A 21,402-nucleotide genomic window follows, 5' to 3' on the forward strand; every position below is an offset into this window, starting at 1 on the left:
ACATTCTGCACACAGCTGTCTTTTTTTCCTCTGTTTTTCTTTGTTTTACTAAAAAGGATATCTTCCCCTGCTGTGATCCACTTGTGTCACTAAGTAAAGATGTGTTCTGACACAGACACAAATCATCATGTCTAACTTCAATCCCCACAGCAACAAGCCTGAATCCTTTATCTCCCTCAGGCACAATGAAGACAGCCCTGTTTTTATTACTTAGACAGAATGATTATTATTTGATCTCCAGTATTAGACTAGTGTCTGCGTTTGACTTTATCACAGCTGTTTGTCTCTATTACTTCATTATTGTTCTCTCTCTCTCTCTCTCTCTCTGTAGAATATGTAATCGAGTTTGAGGACCAAGCTTTAAAGGACAAGGGCTGGGAAGAGCTCAAGAGAGTAAGCGGAGACAAGGAGCATGCCAGTCTCTCTCTGTGGCCCTATGCATCCTACCGTTTCCGGGTCATTGCTATCAATGATGTGGGCAAGAGCAACCCGAGCAGACCATCTGAAATCCACAACACACCCCCTGAAGGTTTGAACTAGTGTTTGTAGCACATTAAGTGTTTATTCTCAGAGTGACCCCCTTAATAAGACTGCATCCCTTCTTTCTGTCAAAAACAGCCCCAGACAATAACCCTGAAGATGTCAGGAGTGAGTCTACAGACGTTGACACTCTGGTTATCTCCTGGGAGGTACGTAAATCAATCTGAAGTGAGGTCAAACAGATATTTAAAAAAATAGTTTCTGCCTTATTTGCTGCTATTTCTGCTATTTCCCTGCAGGAAATGGACAGGCGTAAATTTAATGGCCCTGACTTCAGATACCGTGTGCTGTGGAGACGAGTGGTGGGCAGCGGGCCAACCTGGCACATCAACTACACAACTTCTTCACCATTCATGGTCACTGATGTTGGCAACTTTTCAGCTTTTGAGATCAAAGTGCAGGCCGTCAATGAGAAAGGGGAGGGACCTGAACCTGATCCTGTCATTGGCTACTCAGGAGAAGATGGTAAAAAAAATAAAAATGTCAGCAGTTGCTTATTATTTCAGCAATCTCTCTGATCATACTTACAGTCCATTTTCTTTCTCTTCTTTCTGAAATTGTCTCTCAGTTCCTCTGATGGCTCCAATTAGTGATGGTGTTGTGCTACTGAACAGCACAGCCATCAGAGTGGCCTGGGTACCCATAAACAGAGAGACAGTCAGAGGGCACCTGCTGGGATACAAGGTACCGATCCTGTATCTCCTCTGTTGTTTGGCCTGACATACTCAGTGCGTGTCCTCATGAATAAAACATAGTTTGAGTTTACAAGAGAGGCAGCCAGATCTGAGCTTGGCAGGGCTTCAGAGTTCTCTTTAGTTTCAAGGTTGTGAGGAGAAGTGTCTTTTATTGTTGATGATCCAAGCTTCGAAATGTATCATACTCCTGTCAAGCTCTTTCTCTTTGGGGTCTTTAATGTGTTCAACACCCAAGTCTTACTTTCAAAATGCTTTTAGAGAAAAGAAAATGTCTCTTTGGCTGTGCTTGTGTCACACAATATAGTCTTGATTTAAAAGTCAGTTTAAAAAAGCATGGAATCATTCAGAAATGTCTCAGACACTAATCCAGTCCTGATCCAGTTCTTTGATCTTGATCTTTTTCTCCAGATCTACTTGAACAGAATCGGCTCAGGCCACCACCAAGGCCGGAGGGCCCATGAGCCAGATAGCACATTAGTTTTGGAAACCGGGGCCAAAGAGCAAAAGAAGGTGATTGGTGATCTCAGGCCATACTCCAATTACACTCTGGTTGTCACTGTTTTCAACAGCAAAGGAGAGGGCCCCCCCTCTGAGATGCTGAAATTCACGACTCCCGAAGGAGGTGAGAATTCATATTTGGGATGGGAAGAAGGAGGAGACGATTTGGGGAGGGAGTGGACAAAGTGTGGCACATGATTTATTTATGGACAGAGAGAGGCAAAGATGAAGATGGGAGAGTGTGACATGTAAACAGATGAGGGACACTGAGAAGGGCGGGGAAGGGTAAAAAGAGATTAAGGTGTGGCAGGGACAAATACTGATGGGAATCTGTTGGGGAAAATACATGACAGTTGATCAGGATGGCCTAATACTGCCTAAGTGATACATTTTATGGTGCATTTTTGTGTTGTTGCCAGTTCCTGGTCCTCCAACATCCCTCATCCTAGACAGCCCTTCAGAAACAGAGATGACTCTCCACTGGACCCCTCCAAGCCAGCGGAACGGAGTCCTTATTGGATATCTTCTGCAGTACCAGCAGAGTGAGCATTGTTAACACCTTCATCCCATAAAAAACATTCACATCACACACTTGAAATCTTCAATAAATGAAAATTTCTATGCTGCTCATTTAATGTGGAAGCCACTCAGTTCATTTCCAGCTTAATCAATATATATGAAAAAGGTTAGAAGTGTAGCCTCTTAATGAAGCTCATCGGTCAGTCACATGTCACCCACAACAACATGTCACCCATAACTAAGCGTTCAAGATTAAGCAGTGACTGAACATTTTCCTTGTGCTGTGGTCAGTTGTGGAGAGCGATGACAGTCCTATGCAGGAAGAGAAGATAGATAACCCCACAGTCTCCCATCTCACCCTGAGGAGTCTGGACCGCCACAGCCACTACCGCTTCTACCTGAGGGGGCGCACTAACGCAGGGGAAGGGGAGTCCATTACAAAGGAAGGGGCCACCACTCTGGATGGAGGTATGAAGCAGTTTCACACTGGGGTTGTTGAAATACCAGAACATTAAACTTTCAATTAGAGTAAAAATCAAACAACATTGATAGCTGTTTCAAAGCCAGAAAGGCATTTAACATTATGAGTTTCTTTTATTCATTTCTAAAAAAATTACAGGCAAATTCCATATAAATATTAGTTAATGTAATTGTGTATTTTAGACAGTGTTAAGGAGAATGAAATGGATGTAGTTTTTTTTATAAAGCTTTGGTTCTTTTTGATGCTAACCTTCAAATTTGTGGAGATCGTATGGTTTTGAAACATGTTTTTGAAAAGTATTTAACCCTCGAATACCCTTATAAAAAAGAATTACACTCAGACCCCTGGTGCCCAAAAATGGATGACATCCTTGAATAAATAAATTAAATTATAAAACATCCATCCATCCATCTTCTTCCGCTTCTCCGAGATCGGGTCGTGGGGGCAGGAGCCTAAGCAGGGAAGCCCAGACTTCCCTCTCCCCGGCCACTTCATCCAGCTCTTCCCAGGGGATCCTGAGGCTTTCCCAGGCCAGCCGAGCGACATAGTCTCTCCAGCGTGTCCTGGGTCTTCCCCGGGGCCTCCTCCCAGTGGGACTCGCCCGGAACACCTCACCAGGGAGGCGTCCAGGAGGCATCTGGACTAGATGCCCGAGCCACCTCATCTGGCTCCTCTCAACGCGGAGGAGCAGCGGCTCTACTCCGAGTCTCTCCTGGATGACCGAGCTTCTCACCCTAACTCTAAGGGAGAGCCCAGACACCCTGCGGAGGAAACTCATTTCAGCTGCCTGTATCCGCGATCTCGTTCTTTCGGTCACTACCTGCTGCTCGTGACCGGTAAATCGAGAGCTTCGCCTTTCGACTCAGCTCTTTCTTCACCATGACAGACCGATGCAGAGACTGCATCACTGCTGACGCTGCACCGATCCGCCTGTCGATCTCCCGCTCCATTCTTCCCTCACTCGTGAACAAGACCCCGAGATACTTGAACTCCTCCACTTGGGGCAGGATCTCATTCCCAACCTGGAGAGGGCATTCCACCCTTTTCTGACTGAGGACCATGGTCTCAGATTTGGAGGTGCTGATTCTCATCCCAGCTGCTTTACACTCGGTTGCAAACCAATCCAGAGAGAACTGAAGGTCCCAGTCTGATGAAGCCAACAGGACCACATCATCCACAAAAAGCAGAGACCTAATCCTGAGGCCACCAAACCAGATGACCTCAACACCCTGGCTGCACCTAGAAATTCTGTCCATAAAAGTTATGAACAGAACCAGTGACAAAGGGCAGCCCTGGCAGAGTCCAACACGCACCGGGAACGAGTCCGACTTACTTCCGGCAATGCGGACCAAGCTATGGCACCGGTCGTACAGGGACCGAACTGCCCTTATCAGGGGGTCCGGCACCCCATACTCCCAGAGCACCCTCCACAGGATTCCCCATGGGACACGGTGGAATGCCTTCTCCAGATCCACAAAACACATGTAGACTGGTTGGGCAAACTCCCATGCACCCTCTAGGACCCTACCGAGGGTGTAGAGTTGGTCCACTGTTCCACAGCCAGGACGAAAACCACATTGCTCCTCCTGAGGATCGACTATCCGACGGACCATCCTCTCCAGGACCCCCGAATAGACCTTACCGGGAGGCTGAGGAGTGTGATCCCTCTATAATTGGAACATACCCTCCGGTCCCCCTTCTTAAAGAGGGGAACCACCACCCCATTCTGCCAGTCCAGGGGCACTGTCCCTGATGTCCACGCGATGTTGCAAAGGAGTGTCAGCCATGACAGCCCTACAACATCCAGAGCCTTGAGGAACTCAGGGCGGATCTCATCCACCCCTGGGGCCCTGCCACCGAGAAGCTTTTTGACCACCTCGACGACCTCAGCCCCAGAGATAGAAGAGCCCACATCCACATCCCCAGACTCTGCTTCCTCATCAGAAGTTGTGTCGATGGGATTGAGGAGGTCTTTGAAGTATTCCTTCCACCGACCCACAACGTCCTGAGTCGAGGTCAGCAGCGCGCCATCTCCACCGTACAAGGTGTTGACCACGCACAGCTTCCCCCTCCTGAGACGCCGGATGGTGGTCCAGAATCTTCTTGAAGCCGTACGGAAGTCGTTCTCCATGGCCTCTCCGAACTCCACCCACGTCCGAGTTTTTGCCTTGGCAACCTCTGAAACCACAAACCGCTTGGCCTGCCGGTACCTGTCAGCTGCCTCTGGAGTCCCACAGGCCAAAAAGGCCCGATAAGACTCCTTCTTCAGCTTGACGGTGTCCCTCACCGTTGGTGTCCACCAGCGGGTTCGGGGGTTGCCGCCACGATAGGCACCGACTACCTTATGGCCGCAGCTCCTATCAGCTGCCTTGACAATAGAGGCACGGAACACGGCCCACTCGGACTCAATGTCCCCCGCCTCCCCCGGAACGTGGTTGAAGCTCTGTCGGAGGTGAGAGTTGAAGCGCCTTCTGACAGGGGACTCTGCCAGATGTTCCCAGCAGACCCTCACCATACATTTGGGCCTACCAGGCCTGACCGGCTTCCTCCCCCACCAGCAGAGCCAACTCACAACCAGGTGGTGATCAGTTGACAGCTCTGCCCCTCTCTTTACCCAAGTGTCCAGGACATGTGGCCGCAAGTCCGATGATACGACTACATAGTCGATCATCGAACTGCGACCTAGGGTGTCCTGGTGCTAAGTGCACATATGGACACCCTTATGCCTGAACATGGTGTTCGTTATAGACATCCCATGACGAGCACAGAAGTCCAGCAACAGAACACCACTCGGGCTCGGATCAGGGGGGCCGTTCCTCCCAGTCACTGTCGTTGCGTTGAGCATTGAGGTCTCCCAGCAGGACGATGGAGTCCCCGGAAGGAGCACTCTCCAGACCCCCTCCAGCGACTCCGAAAAGGGTGGGTACTCTGAGCTGCTGTTCGGTGCATATGCACAAACAACAGTCAGGACCCGTCCCCCCACCCAGAGGCGGAGAGAGGCTACCCTCTCGTCCACCGGGATAAACCCCAATGTACAGGCTGCCAGCCCGGCGGCAATCAGTATGCCTACACCTGCTCAGAGCCCAAGCTGTGCATCGAGGTGAGACCAACTATATCTAGCCTGTACCGCTCAATCACACACACAAGCTCAGGCTCCTTCCCCACCAGAGAGGTGACATTCCATGTCCCCAGAGCCAGCCTCTGCAGCCGAGGATCGGACTGCCAAGGTCCCCGCCTTCGGCCACCACCCAGCTCACACCGCACCCGACCTCTATGGCCCCTCCTATGGGTGATGAGGGGGGACCCATGTTGCCTCTTCGGGCTGTGCCCGGCTGGGCCCCATGGGTGCAGGCCCAGCCACCAGGCGCTCGCCATCGAGCCCCACTCCCAGGCCTGGCTCCAGGAGGGGGCCCCGGTGACCCACGTCCGGGCAAGGGAGATCTAAGTCCTTCCTGCTGTTCTGCCATATAAGGTCTTTGAGCTGCGCTTCGTCTGGTCCCTCACCCAGGACCTGTTTGCCTTGGGAGACCCTACCAGGGGCATGAAGCCCCTGACAACATAGCTCCCAGGATCCTTGGGACATGCAAACCCCTCCACCACGTTAAGGTGGCAGCTCCAGGAGGGGAAATTATAAAACAAATACTATGAAAATATCATAAATCTATAAATATCCCACTTTTTGCATACATTTTTTATCACGGGACCTGATGAGAAAAATACAAATTCTGATGAATTTTCAGAAATTTAACTGTTGAAATGCCAGGTTAAGAGCAGAAAATCCCTTTTCTTTTAATTAAAATAAATCCCCCAAATGCAATATTTTTTAAACTACATGCAAATTGGATTTCCTTGAAAGAGGTAATCACAGCCTTTATATTTGACAATGTTGAACAGAAACCTTCACATTTATTTGTTATATATTTTTCACAATAAGATTTTAAAAAATGGTTAAAAACAGACTCCTTGTGTCCAAAAATGGACACAAGACCATAATGAAAATATAAATACTATGCAAATATTTCTTTCCAACTTTTTTATTTTGATTTTTTCATCCACATGAGACCTGATGAGAAATATCAAATTTTGATTAATGAAAATATACAAAAAATAAGATAAATATCATAAACTATGAGCAAATTTTATTTCCCTGAAAGGGGTTATCACAGCCTTTGATATGTCAATGATGAGCAACAGCTATGATATATATGCATTGTTATTTTAGAAGCATGGGATTATTTCAATGTCATTACTTCAAATTAAAGTTCTTATATTTTATATTTTTATGTATACAGTGCTTAACAAATTTATTAGACCACCCTAACCAAAGTAAGCTTTATGCCACAGCTGCCCTAAATTAACAGCTCTGATAATTACCAAAATTATAATTTTTTCTGTAATGGTTAATGTAGAAGCTCTTTAACCCAAATGGTATTTTTAATGCTAAAATATAATAATTATTGTTATCCAAGACTTTTCAAATTTATTTATTTACAAAAAAAAACTGAAAAAATAGTAAAGCACATTAATATTTCTTGATTACTATGCCAAATTATAGTTATTTACTTGCATTCCTGAACAGAAAAATGAGTTTTAGTGGTTGAATGTTATGTTTGAGTAATTTCTGACTTCTCAGAGAAGCCCAGTCAGCCATCTCAAATTTGGGTGAATTCAGTTTGAAATCCCTCTTTCCTGTTCAAAATGGTAAACCGTGGAGAGCTCACTGAAAATGAAAGAGTCAGCATCAAAGCACTTCATGATGCTGGATGGTCTCTGAGACAAATATGACAGGTGGTCTAATAAATTTGTTAAGCACTGTATGTATCATCTCTATGATCAAAAATTGTTGTTTTAATGTGTTTAAATGGGACATTTTTGGTCATATTTACTGAGTGTATACGAAAGTAAGAAAAAAAGCTTATTATTGAACCTTTACAGGTTCTGAAATTAAAATTTCAACTTTTATGAGAGAGACAGTCAAAATAATGACAATAAAAAAACAGAAAATGAGCAGAAAAAAGGACAAAAGACACACGAAATGGACGTAGGAGTATCTAAGGGTTGATTGTCAAACATTTTGACATCTTTACACAATGGTTTATCTTCAGTCTCAAAGAGGTCCAGCTGTGTAAAATCAAGAGTTTAAATCATTTCTCTGAATGCCTTACAGAGCCGCCTGCCAACATCAGCCTGTCTGTGGGGGAAACCTCAGTGAACCTTAGCTGGGTGGCCAAGAAGAGACATAGGAATGTCAGCTTCCAGATCCGATATCTCAGGAAAAATGGTATAAATTAATTTTAAGTGCACAAGAAAAACTGTATAGATGGAAACTTTCCATCTCCCTAAATGATAGAGGGTAACCAAGATCCATGTCATGCCTCGACAGACGGGTCTGGATGGAAGACGTCAGAGAAGGTGAACTCCTCACAGTCTTTCTACCAGCTCCAGGGCCTCACTCCTGGCTCTCATTACCGTCTAAGCTTCATCTACAGCAACACCTCCTTCTGGGAGACTACGATTGACACAACAGGAACAGGTACTATGAGCTCCATTCATCCTCTTTCCTTTCATCTTCACAGTTCTCTCCTCTGGGCTTCCCACATCTAAATATAAAGCTGAACCCATTGAGAGTGGCGTGCAGTTCTCTCAACAGCCTGTGAAGTGCTTTCAGAATTGTATATGAAAAGGAAGCTTGGTTAGCCATATGAAATAATCTATTACTTGTGTTTGTTTGGTGCAATTTTTCTGTTTCCTTTGGTAGCCGAGTGAACTGTCAACCTTGTCAGAATGCATACTGCTCTGTCTCTTTTGCTCCAGATTCTGCTGCCTCTTTTATCTCACCTGTCTCAACCCCTCCTCTCTCCTCTTGTATTTCATCCTGTTTTCTTGATGCGAAAAACTTAACTTCTGCTTTTTCTGCCTCTCCTTGGAAGCTGTGACAGAGATGCAGCCAAGCTTTGCCACACAGGGTTGGTTCATCGGCCTTGTGAGTGCCATCGTGCTGCTCCTGCTAATACTGCTCATCCTCTGCTTCATAAAGAGGAGTAAAGGAGGGAAATACTCAGGTAAGTGTTGCCTTTTTCTGAGGACTCAGACTGTAGCAAAGCTGAATTTTAACACACTGTATGATAAAAGGGAAAGAAAATAAGGCTGAGACCTTAAAAAGCTATTTTAAAGAGTGTATCATATAGATATACCTCTACCTTCTCCTGTTGGTGTGTACAATACAACGCGAGAAAACTGCTGTGTCACCCTCCTTTGCTGGTAACATTGCAGTCTGGAGCCATAAAGCTGTTAAGATAATTAAAATAACACTGCATCAGAAAAGAGCGTAGCAGTTTCATGAATGTAGCAAAGTAAACAAGATTACTCTTTTGGGAAATAAGTAAAGTAAGATTGCACCAGGTTTTAATCTTTCTTCCAAACAGCTCTCTTTGTGATTCATGTGGTGACTGCAAATAATGTGCCAGTTTCCACCTGGCTATCCTCCTCCCCTGCAGCTTTCATAACACAAATATTGTAAAACCTACCCCAAAGCTTAAACTTCCTCCCTATGATAGCAAGGAAGAAGCTCAACCCTGAAAAAGACTGTGAAATAATAATCAGAAACCACAAGAGTAACTGCAACCTGCAGGCTACTGACTGGTCAAAAAAAAAAACACCAAGCCTTTTATCTCCCTTCACACAAGGGAGACACGAGCAGCTGGCCCCTTTTTAAGTAGACGCCATGGTCTGTGTTGAAATCAAGGACTTTGAGAGAAATGAAAACAAGCTTTTATGAGATCAAAAATTAGTGGAAACTGTTGTGTAATCCAATTAGAATGCTAAAAGTGAATGATTACATCAAACACCAGACAAAAAAGCAGTTTACAGATCCAAATCTTTCAGCCAGATACATATAGATATTTAATCTTCCTTTACTGTCTTGGTGTTATCTTCCTGCTTGACAGAATGTAATTATTGACGTCTGACTCAGTGGTTCAGAGAGAAACATGGCTGAGATCACACTGATAATGTAATCCAATAATCTCCTTCACAGTGAAAGATAAAGAAGAGGGTCCGATGGACTCAGAAGCACGGCCGATGAAGGATGAGACTTTCGGAGAGTACAGGTTTGTCATCTGAATGCACATCATCTCTTTAAGTTTTACATTACGCTCCTAACACAGCCTGACTCCCACAGCACTTCTTTTTTCCTAACCCTTTGTGTTCCTTTCACTGTCCCTCTTCTCCTAATGCCTGCCCCTGCCATGCAGATCCCTGGAAAGGTATGCTGTGATGTGAAATGCTGTCCCAAACCCATTTCTTTATAATCCCATGCCAATGCTTGACTTTCCTGTAACATTTAGAGGCATCGTGATCTAGTACACTATTTAGGACTGCTGCCAAATATTATTTTGTTAGCTGTATTTATGCTCATTATTTTCTTGTGATCATTAAAACATTAAGAAAACGAAAACAGGGCCAATCAAAGTACCCTAAAACCTAAGCTGAGTTTCTGAACTATCATTTTTTTTCTACCCAGAAATATAAAAATCTGACTCACTAGAAAGGAGACCAAGAAAAGCAGCAAACTGATTCGTTTAAATATCTTAATTTGTACCTGAACTTTCTTTGAAATTTCTTTGAAGTTTTAGGGAATTTGTGCAGACTTCTGTAAAGAAATTTAGAACTTGGCCTTAAGAAACTAAGAGTGTGAGAAACTAAAAATCCGTTCCAAACAAAAGCTCAGGTCTAATGTTGTTTTAGGTAAGACTTAAAGTGAAATGTTTGTTCAGCTCACAGACAAAAATTCAATCAGATAGCAATGCATTGTTTACTTGCCATCCAATTATATGTCCTGCTCTTGACGCCTTCTATGCTCTCATGCATCCCAGTGACCTTGAGGAGAAGCGCACAGCGAGCCAGCCGTCCCTGTGCGAGGAGAGCAAACTGTGCAGCCAGGACAACCTGGACTTCAACGGCAGCAGCGCCATCACCACGGAGCTCAACATGGATGAGTCTCTGGTCAGCCAGTACAGCCGGCCCAGTGAGGGTCCAGAGGTGCTCCATGCCCTGCCGGACAACTCCCCGCTCAACCCCACCACCATCACCCCATCCACCAATGGCATGCCCAACTCAGTCACCATCCTCGATTAACCCCACCTCCAGATGAGGACCAGCAGACCAAAACATGTCAACACATATGTGCCCATACGCTCCTGCTCCCTACTGACCTGCTGATCTGTAGTTTCCGACTAAAACACAATCAAGATGTTGACTTTTCAGATGTCTGTCATCTGATGGACTGGACTATTGTGACCAAAGGAGAGTCCAAAGTAGTGGACGATGTGATACAAGTCTGACTGACCTGAAGATGACCCCCTTATCTGTTGTTTACAACATATCCTAACAACTAACATTCATTCCCCTTGCTTACTGCTTGTGTTTTTTATCTTGAGAGGACTCTTTAGAAAGTTAAAGACAGAATGTTGTTGAGATAGAGATATCACAGGGATGCTAGGTGTGGTCCTATAGAGATGCATTAAGAAAAAATGAAGATGATGGTAGAGGCTGGAGTGAGGATTCAGACAGCACACGCTGCTGATAAAGTCTTGAACCTTAGATATTTATCATGCCTTATATGATTTCGCACGATTTTGTACGTCTAATGCCATTTGGTGTCTCAAAACATATGTGCCAGTGACATTTTTTTATTTTTTTACAAATATGTTTGAATACAAAACATTTTTTGTTACCTTTTATTTATATTATCACCTTTCATATTGTTTTCTACTACATTTGACTCCTCTTTATTGACCTTTTTCATACACAAAGTTGTTTTGATGAAACTAAGTGAAGCCAAGTTTCTTGCTATAAATAACATTGGATGCATACGGGGAACTTGCTGTGAAAATGCTGAGTAGCATCTGGTGTATATAGCTGCATCTACATCTATCTATTTAGCCATAATACAGTATTATAGATATGTACATGCTCCTTCTAAGTTCCTGTGCCTGCTGGGTCTGCATAGAGCACCAGATTGATGTCATTACTCTCTCGCCTTCCCACCAGAAGTGTAATGTCATTATTGGAAATGATATTGTAATTTTTTGTGTCGAGACCTACGTGTAGCTTTCTGTATCTGTCTTTGTCTCTTTCTACACTGTATTAAAAAAAACATTTGTGTCTCTAATTAACAACCTTTTCATACCTGTCCATCTCATACTACACAAACTGAGAAGCAGTATTTATGTATATTAACAGATCACAGAGCGGAGAAATTTTATTTTTCAGGCCTTCATCAATGCAAGTTGACTTTGCAGACAGGTTTTAATGAGTGCCAGTTGATGTATAATAAAGGCAAGCCGTTGGTATCTACATCCTACACAGAGAATGTATTCTTTTAAAGCTGGACAGATATTGTATTCACATGCTACTGATTAAACAAAACCTCTGAGCTTCAACAAACCGGAGACATAAGAGTGGTTATGATTCATTTTTCCCCTTACACAATGTAAATACAACCTTAAAGATCGTTTTGATGAAGCCCAAATCTTTGATAAAAAAAGGTGAAAAATGTGCAGCTTTGAAACCCCTCAACTTAATGTTCCTGTGTGTTTATTCTTTTTTTTTTTTACTATTGCTATGATATTTAACTTTTTGACCAACAATGGAGTGAGGTTTTGTCTATTTGAGCAAAAATCCCTCCATGCAAAAGAATAAAAATCACCTTGTTATGTAGATGTTTGCAAACATTTAAATAAAAAAAAAAAGCACATTAGTGCCATTTAGTGATAGTTACATTTCAGCAAAAAGCTAAGATTACTTTCATGCCCATGTAGCGATGCAGTGCAGCGCAGTGAATATCTGTGGAGTTTTTGTCTGATGCAGTTATGAGAGGAAAGGATGCAGCCAGCCAGTTTGTGCATACCGCAGGGAGTATCTTTATGCAACGCCACTGCCTCAGCTCTCCCTCTTTAAATAAAAGCTTGACACTGGCCAAACATCACCCGACAGTCCCTGACATAAAGAGTACAGGATGTCTACAAAGACTGGTGGCGCTGAAGGAGATGTGTATACGTTGGTTATTCAGACACACTCAGGATAAATAAAGCTTTTAAAAATCTATTTTCATATAGGAGCGTTGATTGACACAAATAATGCCAATATTCTAACTTGACTATCTGCTGCTAAACATCTGTGTTTGTCAGTGTCAGGGGCAAATGTTAGCTTTGGATGTGGAATGAGTGTAAACACAGATACTCACTCGACTGCCACTCACTATGTGCTTCTCATGTGCTGAGGGGAAAGCTGGCCTTTGCTTTTCTGCTGTTGTTTTCCCTCATTTATAGAGTTAAAGGACAAAAAAACCCTCAAAAGTGAATTTTCAGGAGCATTTTCAAACAACAACAAACAACGGCTGAGTGGGAAGGGGAGAGGGCTGGAAAAACAGGAGGGGGAGGGAGTGTGAATCGCTGCAGGGATGTAGATGTGAGTCTTTTGTGGTGTGTGGGGTGCACAATTAACACAATTGGACTGACAGTATCTAAATGTATCACATGTGATTGGTGGATTAAAACTGCACTGGGGGAAGATTAACTGTACCTGCATTATGAATCTACACCTGTACCTGGATATATGACTGAAAAATAAAGAACCTGGAACAATCCATATCAATAAACGGCCTTTTCTTCAGCTCCTTTTCCAGATAACTGCCTGTGTTTAGGTATTGATTACTCAAGAATCAATTCACATTGACTGAAGCAAGGCACAAAATTTTATTAGCACGTTGTCACAAGCTGGTGTCAGTCAACGGGAGCTGGTGTTGAATTGATAGAAGTACTCCTTTGTGGGTCTGTTGGTGTACAGCTTCCTGTTCAGGTAGTCCTGGCTGGGACGCAGAGAGACACACAGTGAGAAACTGTTTTCGAAAAAGTGTTCATTTAAGCTTCTCTGAGGACAAGATGGGTTGTGATGATTTTGTGGCCCTTGTGGTCGAACAAGGGTGATAAATCTGAATTGAAGCTTAATGTATTTAATAGGGATGATGCAGTTTAACATGGTTTTATTACAGAGCATGAAGCTGATATGCTGCACAGAGAGTCATAACAACTACTTATTTCCAACTCCTGTCCCTGGTTGAGCCATTGAGTAAACAGTTCACAAAATGTACAACATTTAATAGCATAAAATGGCACAGTAGTTTATAGAATAAAGAGACAATAAAAACATAACCACACAAAAAACATACGTTCTATAAGCCAGTACAAATGGGAAGTTTAAAACATGACAATCTAAAAAAGGGTGCAGCTTTAGTTCACTTTGAGTCAGCACTTGACCTTTGTTGTAAAGGATTTTAAATCTGTGATTAGTTTTATATTAGTTGGTAATGAACGCCAGAGTTTAAAGCCTTAAATGGAGAAAGCTGACTGTCCAAATGTTGATCTACACTTTTGTCTGTTCACTGTGCTTCTCATTGCTCTGCTATGGTCCTGTCTTTGAACAGACTTGGACAAAGATCTATGGGCAAATCACATTTAAAAACTAATTTGAAAAAAAAAATGCATTCAGCTCTCAAAGCTCAATAGGCTTTTTTTAATAATATGACAGTGATGCCAGCAGATGATTTTTTTGTCCAATACTTGTAGAGCCATATTGTAAAATGATTAAAGATGTCTGGTTATAGAGGATAAAGCTTGAGCTCATACACCAGGGCAGCCTGAGCTGGTGTATACAATGATTTGTGTGTCAGTAAGTATTCAATCCCCCTTTACCCTTAACCTTATTCAAATTTGTAATGTTGTAGTCTGATGCTCATTTTTATTCTGATTAATCAACAATCAGTACCCCGTTGTGACATAGTCAAAAAACAGAATAATCAAATCTTGCTAATTTATTAAAAACTAAAATTGAAGTAGTGCATCGACACAAGCATTCCGATCCTTTATTACGATTGAAATTTAGCTAAGATGCTTTCCACCTTCTTGAACATTGCAGAGATGTTTCTACACCTTAACTGCTGCATTTTGAAAGGCACACACCTCTCTGTAGAAGGCCTCACAGCTAAAAATGATATCAGAATAAGAAACCAAACTATGAGGTCAACGGAGCTGCCTGCAAAGCTCAGAGGCAGGATTGTTGCAAAGCACAGATCTGGGGAAGGCTGCAAAATTTTTCTACTGCACTGAAGGTTCAGCAAAGTGGCCTCCATAATTCTCAAATGGAACAAGTTTGGCACAACCAGGATTCTTCCAAGAGCTGGTCCCCAGACTAAACTGAGCAATTAGAGGAGAAGGGCCTTAGTAAGAGAGGTGACCAAGAACCTGATGGTCACTCTGAGTGAGCTCCAGAGATTAGCCACAAGCTAAGAGGCTAGAGGTGCCTCTTTTCAGCTTTTGTCCCTCATTTCGTCATAAGGATATTATTAAAGACCATGCAGATATACTATTTAGCAGATAAATCTTATGGGTTACAGGTGAGATTGAAATTGCAGTTCAAAACGACAAGTCCCAAAGGAGTCGTGATGTGTTGTTCACAGATAAACCGATTCTAAGAGCTGGCTCCTTTTGTGAACAATGGGTAATGTTTCTTTTGGAGAGACTGTTTCCTTATTTTCATTTTTTGTTGTTTCAAAGATTTACAAAATTCAAAATGGTATCAAATGAAGAGCTGTTTGGGAACCAAAAGACATGCTCTTATTACTGAGCTTGGCCAAAAAACCCAGATCTGTAAAAAGAGCTCAGTTCCTTATCACTCAGAGCCAAGCTGGATGGACATAAACAAAGCCATGCTTTTGTTTACTACTGTAATACTGTCAGCTGATGGGCTGTTCAGTAATGCATGCCAGTAAGCGTTTTATCTACATAACCATTCCAGACTCAATGAAGAAACCCCAGACCATCACTGTATGCTGCCTGAGCTATCAGATATCAAACCTTTTTAAAAGCACAGTGAGGTGCAGCCACACTAAACATTAAGGATTACTTGTACCCGTCTGCCCAAACTACATATGAAGCCCTGTTAATGCATTGTCTTAATAGGTTAAGAGATGCATCATAATTGATTTAAGTCTGTTTCATAACCATCCACAGAAGCGTTAAGGCTAAATTTTAAATTATACTACCCCTTTATCCACACCCAAACACATTTATGACTTCTGCCAGAGAGTGTGTGTCTGTGTGTGTGTAGTGCTCACTGTGCCTGCTGCTCTCTGGCCAGCTGCATGTTGTCAAGGTCTGTCTGAATCCTTTTCACTCTTCTCAGCTGAGCCGCTCTCCTCTCCTCCTCCTCCGCCTCTCTCGACAGCTTCAGGAGCTGCTTTTCCCAGGCAGCAGTCTGAGCTTTCTCGTTGTCATGTTGTCTCTGAAGATGGAAGGAAATACAGATGTGAATGCAAAACATGCTGCATTATATGTGATACCCAGAAATGTTCGTCTGAAGACATGGTTCACAACCTGGGTTTCAGGATTGGGTATAGAAAGGGGTTCAAAATCTATTTACAGGAAAAGAAAGCTGATAGAGTTGATTTTTGCTTTCAGAATTTCTTCTCCAGGACTTTTACATCACATTAATACACATTAGTATTTCTGCAGAAGAGGGCTCTAGTGACTGTCTTCTTTGTGACTACAACTCCTGACTTGGTTAAACCATTAACTAGTGTCTTGGCAGTTGTTCTGGGGCCACATCTATCACTATTTTTCTTTCCAGAGTCTTTCAAATCTTTCTATTCCTATCTCTACCAAGCTTGTTCTGTACTGTGTGGCTCTCTTTGAATTACTTGATTATACTTCTCACTCCAGTTCTTGGCACTTGGAAATGCTGTAATATCCTTCTCATGCTTTGTGAGCATCAACAATTCTTTTTCTCAAGCGATTTCTTTTGTTTTTGTGAGGCCTTCTCCAACGACAGCTCAAACCCTTACTGAATATTTATACTAAGTTAAAAATTGTCAGACATCCTCAATTTTAATTTGATTTTACAAGCTTTGAGCATTACAAGGTAAAAGCACATCAGTGAACAACAGTTGTTTGTGAAATGGCTCAACAAATGGGTCAGTTCAAAATGGGGGGAACAATTTAGACCCTGGTAGTTTCTGGCTCCAGTGCAATAATTTTATTTGTGTGCAAATTGAAATAACATAATTATTTTAGCTCCACTTATGAGGCTTGTGTTTAAAATAGATCATCATTTTTGGCCAATTATATACAACATTTCTCCTAACTTCCAAAGAAACTATTTGCGTTTAGGTTTTTAGTTTACTGAAAATGACAAGAAGCTGCAGTACTCTTTTAAAACATGAATAACACAATTATAACAAGATCTTATTTGTATTCCTTTTTAAAACAGAAGTTGGTTTTTTGACTGTGGAAGAGTTTTGAGATCAGTACTTTGTGGGTCAGAGATGCCAGTCTTCTTTCTGAGTACAGCTGTGATGGCTTTGACTACTCCTGCTCAGGAGGTGCTCCTCCTTTCATCGCAGTAGCTCCCACTTTGACATCCCTCCATTAGTGAACGTCTATGACACTCTGTCTGTAAATGTGCATGCATTTCAGTCTGTATGTGTGTAGCATGTTCAACAAAAGAGTGTAAAATTGACTTTCCCCTTGAGGGATTAATAAAAGATATCTCATTAGTAATTAAAGCTTTCGTGTGTCCTGGTGTGCTCTCCTCTAGAATTCCCCATTGCTGTTGGGTGATGTTATGTCAAAAATTCATCTCAGCTTTGTTCAATGGCTTGTCATGTCAGGAGACTTATGTAGATGTAGAGAGTGCACCTGTTTCTGGAGACGCTGTTCCTCTCTCTCCCTGTAGATGGCACCCAGCTGCTCAGGTCTCATCCCTTTCCACTTGTCGACCAGCACCTGAGGGGGCTTCCCATCAGCCCCCTGTCTCTCAGCTGCCTCCGCACACTCCGTCATCATGTCTGACGTCAGCGTGTGCCACACCTCCTCCAGACTCTCCCTCTCCTCTCTCCTGAGCTGCTCCTTCAGGTTCTGTGCTCGCTCTGCAGCCTGTGGGCGACACAACATGCTGAGGACCTTTACCAGTGATCCACAGAAACTTGATTGATCATTCCTGTGGTGTTTAGAGCACTAGGAGTAATAGAAACCTGTCTTCTAATATGCAGTTACTTCTAACATGGAGGGAGCCTTGTGCTGATTGTCCTCCTGAGAGATCTCCTCAGTCATGTGTGTTTGCATGTGCACTGTGCATGTGAGTGGTTATTAGAGAAACCACGTAATTGCCATGAAAGCTACCACGACCTGGAGGATTTATAATGATTCGTCCCTGTGGAGGATTCAGTGCATTCAGGCAAATGAGTGAGCAGAGCTAAAGAAGGGCTTTCTGAAAACAGACAAGGCCCACGCATACATCAAAGCAGTTTAACCATCCGTGTTGCTTGGTACCTGCTGATGCTATGATGGCCGCCTTCCTGCAGCAAATGTGTGCATGCATCACTTAACATTTTCAATTAGAAATTTTAATTTCAAAAACCCACCTGGGAACATCGTGTCAGAGCTCAAAACCCCTCTGGAGTTTGCTTTAAGCTCTGACAGCCAGTGGAGAGTGTATGCATATGTGTGTACCGTACCAGAGCTTGATTGTAGTTGTCGAGGGCAACACGGGCAGCCTTCTTGCACTCTTCCTCCTGTGTGTGCCGCCGAACCCCCCTCAGGTCCTCATACACAAGCTCTTTGCTCATGAGCATCTCTGTGACACACACAAAGTTGAAAATCACCTACTGTGTGTTTTTCACACCTGCATTAGTCATTACAGAGGGCTTTAGTGACACACTCACACATGCATAACAGCTCTCCAGGATGAGCATCCATCAGTGCCACCTGGCAGTAAAGGCTGTGCGTAGGAGTGTGTGATTGTTTGTGCAGAAGAGCATGAAGCATGTGTGTGATTTACAGAGACTGTGGTGTATAGCATGTTTGTTCATCAGGGATTACATCATGTGTGTGTTCCTCTGTCTGAGTGTGGGATTTGTGTCTTTTCACCTTTGTGCTTCTCTCTCATACATCTTCTCTCATTTTCCTCCTTTTGTGCACGCAGGTCTCCTTCTGTCTGTCTTTTTTGTTCCCTCCTCCGTTCCTTCTCTCCAGCACCCTCACCCTAAACATCAAACAGAAACATGATAGCAGCATGGGTATTTATGTAACCTTTGGCTGGTTTCTGCTCCACGTTTCTTTGATGCATGTCTTCCTACTTGAATAAACCTACCTGAAAGATCTGCATGCTGGCAGGCCCAAGCTCAGCCTCTGGAATAGTGATCCTGAATGCCCCCTTCAGGCCACACTTAAGATCAGCATCACTGGAGTCTTCCACCCGCTGGTGAGTGGCCCAACACTGGGCAAGGTCAGTCTGCAAAGTTGCTCGTCTCTCTTTTTCAGCAGATTCTTGCTGCAGCAGTGCTTCATCATGCATCTTTCTCAACTGATCTAGTGAAGAAAAAAATGAAATTTCAACTTGAGCTGTTGGTACAACAAATTAAAAAAGGAGACTTTTCATGAAGAACACCTCTTTTCTTGGTTGAATAATTTAACTGATGTAATCCTGACCCTCTCAATGGTCTCCTCATGCCTATAGTTTACCATAAGCTTTGTCCCGTTGTATCTCCATGTTCTGCTTGTGTTTTTTCTCCTGGACTTGTTGGTTGAGAGCATCAGTATCCAGGCCCATCACACGGAGCCGCGTGTTGAAGATCCGAGCCTTGCGAGCTGTTTCTGCTGATCTTCTTCTCTCCACGGCCTTTTCAATGGACTGGTCTAAAGGTAAATCCACTTTGTACATTTTCTCAGTTTCAAATGACCCTGGTGAGAGGCAACAAAGTAATACAAAGCTGATTCTCATAGTTGATGTCATTGCATAGAAGTGCAGTGCTTACAAAAAGTATTCACCCCCTTTGATGTTTTATCCTTTTATTGATTTTTGAAACCAGTCATGGTCAATATTTGGCTTTCTGGACATCTTTTTTTTTTTTAACAAAAAACCCCCTCTATAATGTCAAAGTGAAAACAAAGTCATGTCAATTAAAAATATTTAATGTAAAATAAGTGATTGCATAAATATTCACCCCCTTTAAAGTGACCTAATTCAACAGAGGTCCGGCCAATTGGTGCTAGTAGTCTCTCAAATAGTGAAATGAGGATCACCGAAGTGCAGTGAATGTGTCTCAAGTGATTGTATTACAAAGACACCTGTGTCTGAAGGGTCCAATCCCTGGTTAATCAGTATTCCTAGCTACCATTACACTATATAAAAAAAGAACACTCCAAAAAAGGTTGTTGAAAAGTATAAGTCAGGGGATGGGTACAAAAACATTTCCAACACACTGATCATCCCTCGGAGTTCAGTTAAATCCATCATCAAGAAATTGAAGTACCATGGCATATGTATACAGTAAATCTGCCTAGATCAGGCCATCTCCACAAACCGAGAGACTGTGCGAGAAGGAAACTAGTGAGCAAGGCCACCAGGACACCTGACTACTCTGAGGGAGTTACAAGCTTCAGCAGCTGAGATGGGAGAGACTCTGGATACAACAACTGTTGCCCAGGCTCTTCAAGATCAAGTGAAAGAAAGTTCTTTGGTCTGATGAGACCAGAATGGTGCTTTTTGGCAACCAGAAAAGAAGCTGTGTTTGGCGGACACCAAACATTGCACAGCACCACAAACATAATCCCCACTGTGAAGCACGGCTGTGGCAGCATCATGCTGTGGGGATGGCAGCTGGCCCTGGAAGGCCTATAGAGGTTAAAATGAGCTGGGCAAAATATAAGAAAATCCTGGAGGACAATCTTATTCAGTCTGCATATGAAAAGGGCTGTTCACACCTTATCCCTGTGCAACCTAACAGAGCTTGAGCAGTTTTGCAAAGGAGAATTTAGTAAAATTGCAGTGTCAAGATGTTCAAGCCTGATTGAAACCTATCCACACAGATAGTGCAGTGAAGGTGCATCTACTAAAAACTTTATGCAGTCACTTATTTTACATGACATATTTTCATGTTATTGGCATTACCTTGTAGAAATTTGTGTTCACTTTGACACTTAAAGAGTTTTTAGTCATTTTTTGTCAAAAAGTCAAACAATATTGGCCAGTATTTCTATAACAGTCAATAAAAGGCAGTGAATACTTTTTATGAGTAATTGTAATTGTTGCTCAAAGTTAGCTTCTGGAATAGGTGCGCTGATGGTTCAAGATCAGCGCAGTAACTTTATCTTGTTTAAGTTGAACCAGATTTGATGAAGTTAGTGTCAGGCCCCGGTACGCTAACACCAAAACTTATGAGAACTTTTACTGAACAAAAAATAAATCCATGCATGTCTTTCAATGCATTGACTGCATTAAATCAGACACGGATCAATGACTTATAACAATACTTACCCTAGAGGTAAGGAATGACGCGAATTTTGATTAATCGAAGGATAACAATATCAGAGTGAGGCTGGTCACAGTTGGCTCCTGTTGTGTTTGGATGCAGTCAGTGGGGGTAACCATGGCAACATCTTTATTTTCCGCGGAAATTGTCGCATTTCGTTTGGAAAAAAACGCTACAGTTTAGGGACACGAGTACACAAGTTTCATTCAAATAAGTGTTTCTAATTTCAGGACATTAGTGGAGGACATAGACAACATAACAGGTGTCGCAAGGAATCTGGAAAGCCCTCCGTTCAGTCTCGC

The 21,402-nt window shown here is 42.9% G+C and overlaps 2 protein-coding genes across 5 annotated transcripts in view; one reads left to right on the forward strand and one right to left on the reverse strand.

The window, feature by feature from the left end:
- Positions 1-13,211, forward strand: part of l1cama (L1 cell adhesion molecule, paralog a) — a 55,635-nt gene extending 42,424 nt beyond the window's left edge. For 3 of the 4 annotated variants that reach the window (XM_041798359.1, XM_041798358.1, XM_041798361.1), the window contains 13 exons: positions 332-529; positions 619-689; positions 780-1,005; positions 1,109-1,224; positions 1,644-1,857; positions 2,153-2,275; positions 2,544-2,720; positions 7,901-8,014; positions 8,117-8,266; positions 8,664-8,795; positions 9,770-9,842; positions 9,987-9,998; positions 10,608-13,211. In XM_041798359.1, the coding sequence (XP_041654293.1) occupies positions 332-529; positions 619-689; positions 780-1,005; positions 1,109-1,224; positions 1,644-1,857; positions 2,153-2,275; positions 2,544-2,720; positions 7,901-8,014; positions 8,117-8,266; positions 8,664-8,795; positions 9,770-9,842; positions 9,987-9,998; positions 10,608-10,869 (1,868 nt within the window). In that variant the 3' untranslated portion in view covers positions 10,870-13,211. The remainder of the gene's footprint in view (positions 1-331; positions 530-618; positions 690-779; positions 1,006-1,108; positions 1,225-1,643; positions 1,858-2,152; positions 2,276-2,543; positions 2,721-7,900; positions 8,015-8,116; positions 8,267-8,663; positions 8,796-9,769; positions 9,843-9,986; positions 9,999-10,607) is intronic. The other variant, XM_041798360.1, reaches the window with a different exon arrangement.
- A 285-nt stretch (positions 13,212-13,496) lies between these two features.
- On the reverse strand, positions 13,497-21,174 carry ribc1 (RIB43A domain with coiled-coils 1). Its single transcript, XM_041800337.1, has 8 exons — positions 21,106-21,174; positions 19,311-19,529; positions 18,940-19,157; positions 18,717-18,831; positions 18,305-18,423; positions 17,487-17,723; positions 15,908-16,074; positions 13,497-13,603 (listed from the first exon to the last, which is right to left on the reverse strand). The coding sequence occupies exons 2-8, from the start codon at positions 19,507-19,509 to the stop codon at positions 13,522-13,524; spliced, it is 1,137 nt and encodes a 378-aa protein (XP_041656271.1). The 5' UTR covers positions 19,510-19,529; positions 21,106-21,174; the 3' UTR covers positions 13,497-13,521.
- Between the last annotated feature and the right edge of the window lie 228 nt (positions 21,175-21,402).

This window comes from Cheilinus undulatus, linkage group 11, assembly GCF_018320785.1.
Source record: "Cheilinus undulatus linkage group 11, ASM1832078v1, whole genome shotgun sequence".
In the NCBI taxonomy this organism is placed as follows: domain Eukaryota; kingdom Metazoa; phylum Chordata; class Actinopteri; order Labriformes; family Labridae; genus Cheilinus; species Cheilinus undulatus.

What these genes read in the sequence shown, in the direction of transcription:
- ribc1 (XM_041800337.1), bottom strand. Translation starts at nt 19,509, where the DNA reads ATGTACAAAGTGGATTTACCTTTAGACCAGTCCATTGAAAAGGCCGTG. An exon ending in TATGAGAGAGAAGCACAAAG is followed by an intron (nt 18,424 to 18,716) that starts GTGAAAAGACAC and finishes TGTGTGTCACAG; the next exon opens with AGATGCTCATGAGCAAAGAG. An exon ending in ACAACTACAATCAAGCTCTG is followed by an intron (nt 17,724 to 18,304) that starts GTACGGTACACA and finishes TGTCGCCCACAG; the next exon opens with GCTGCAGAGCGAGCACAGAA.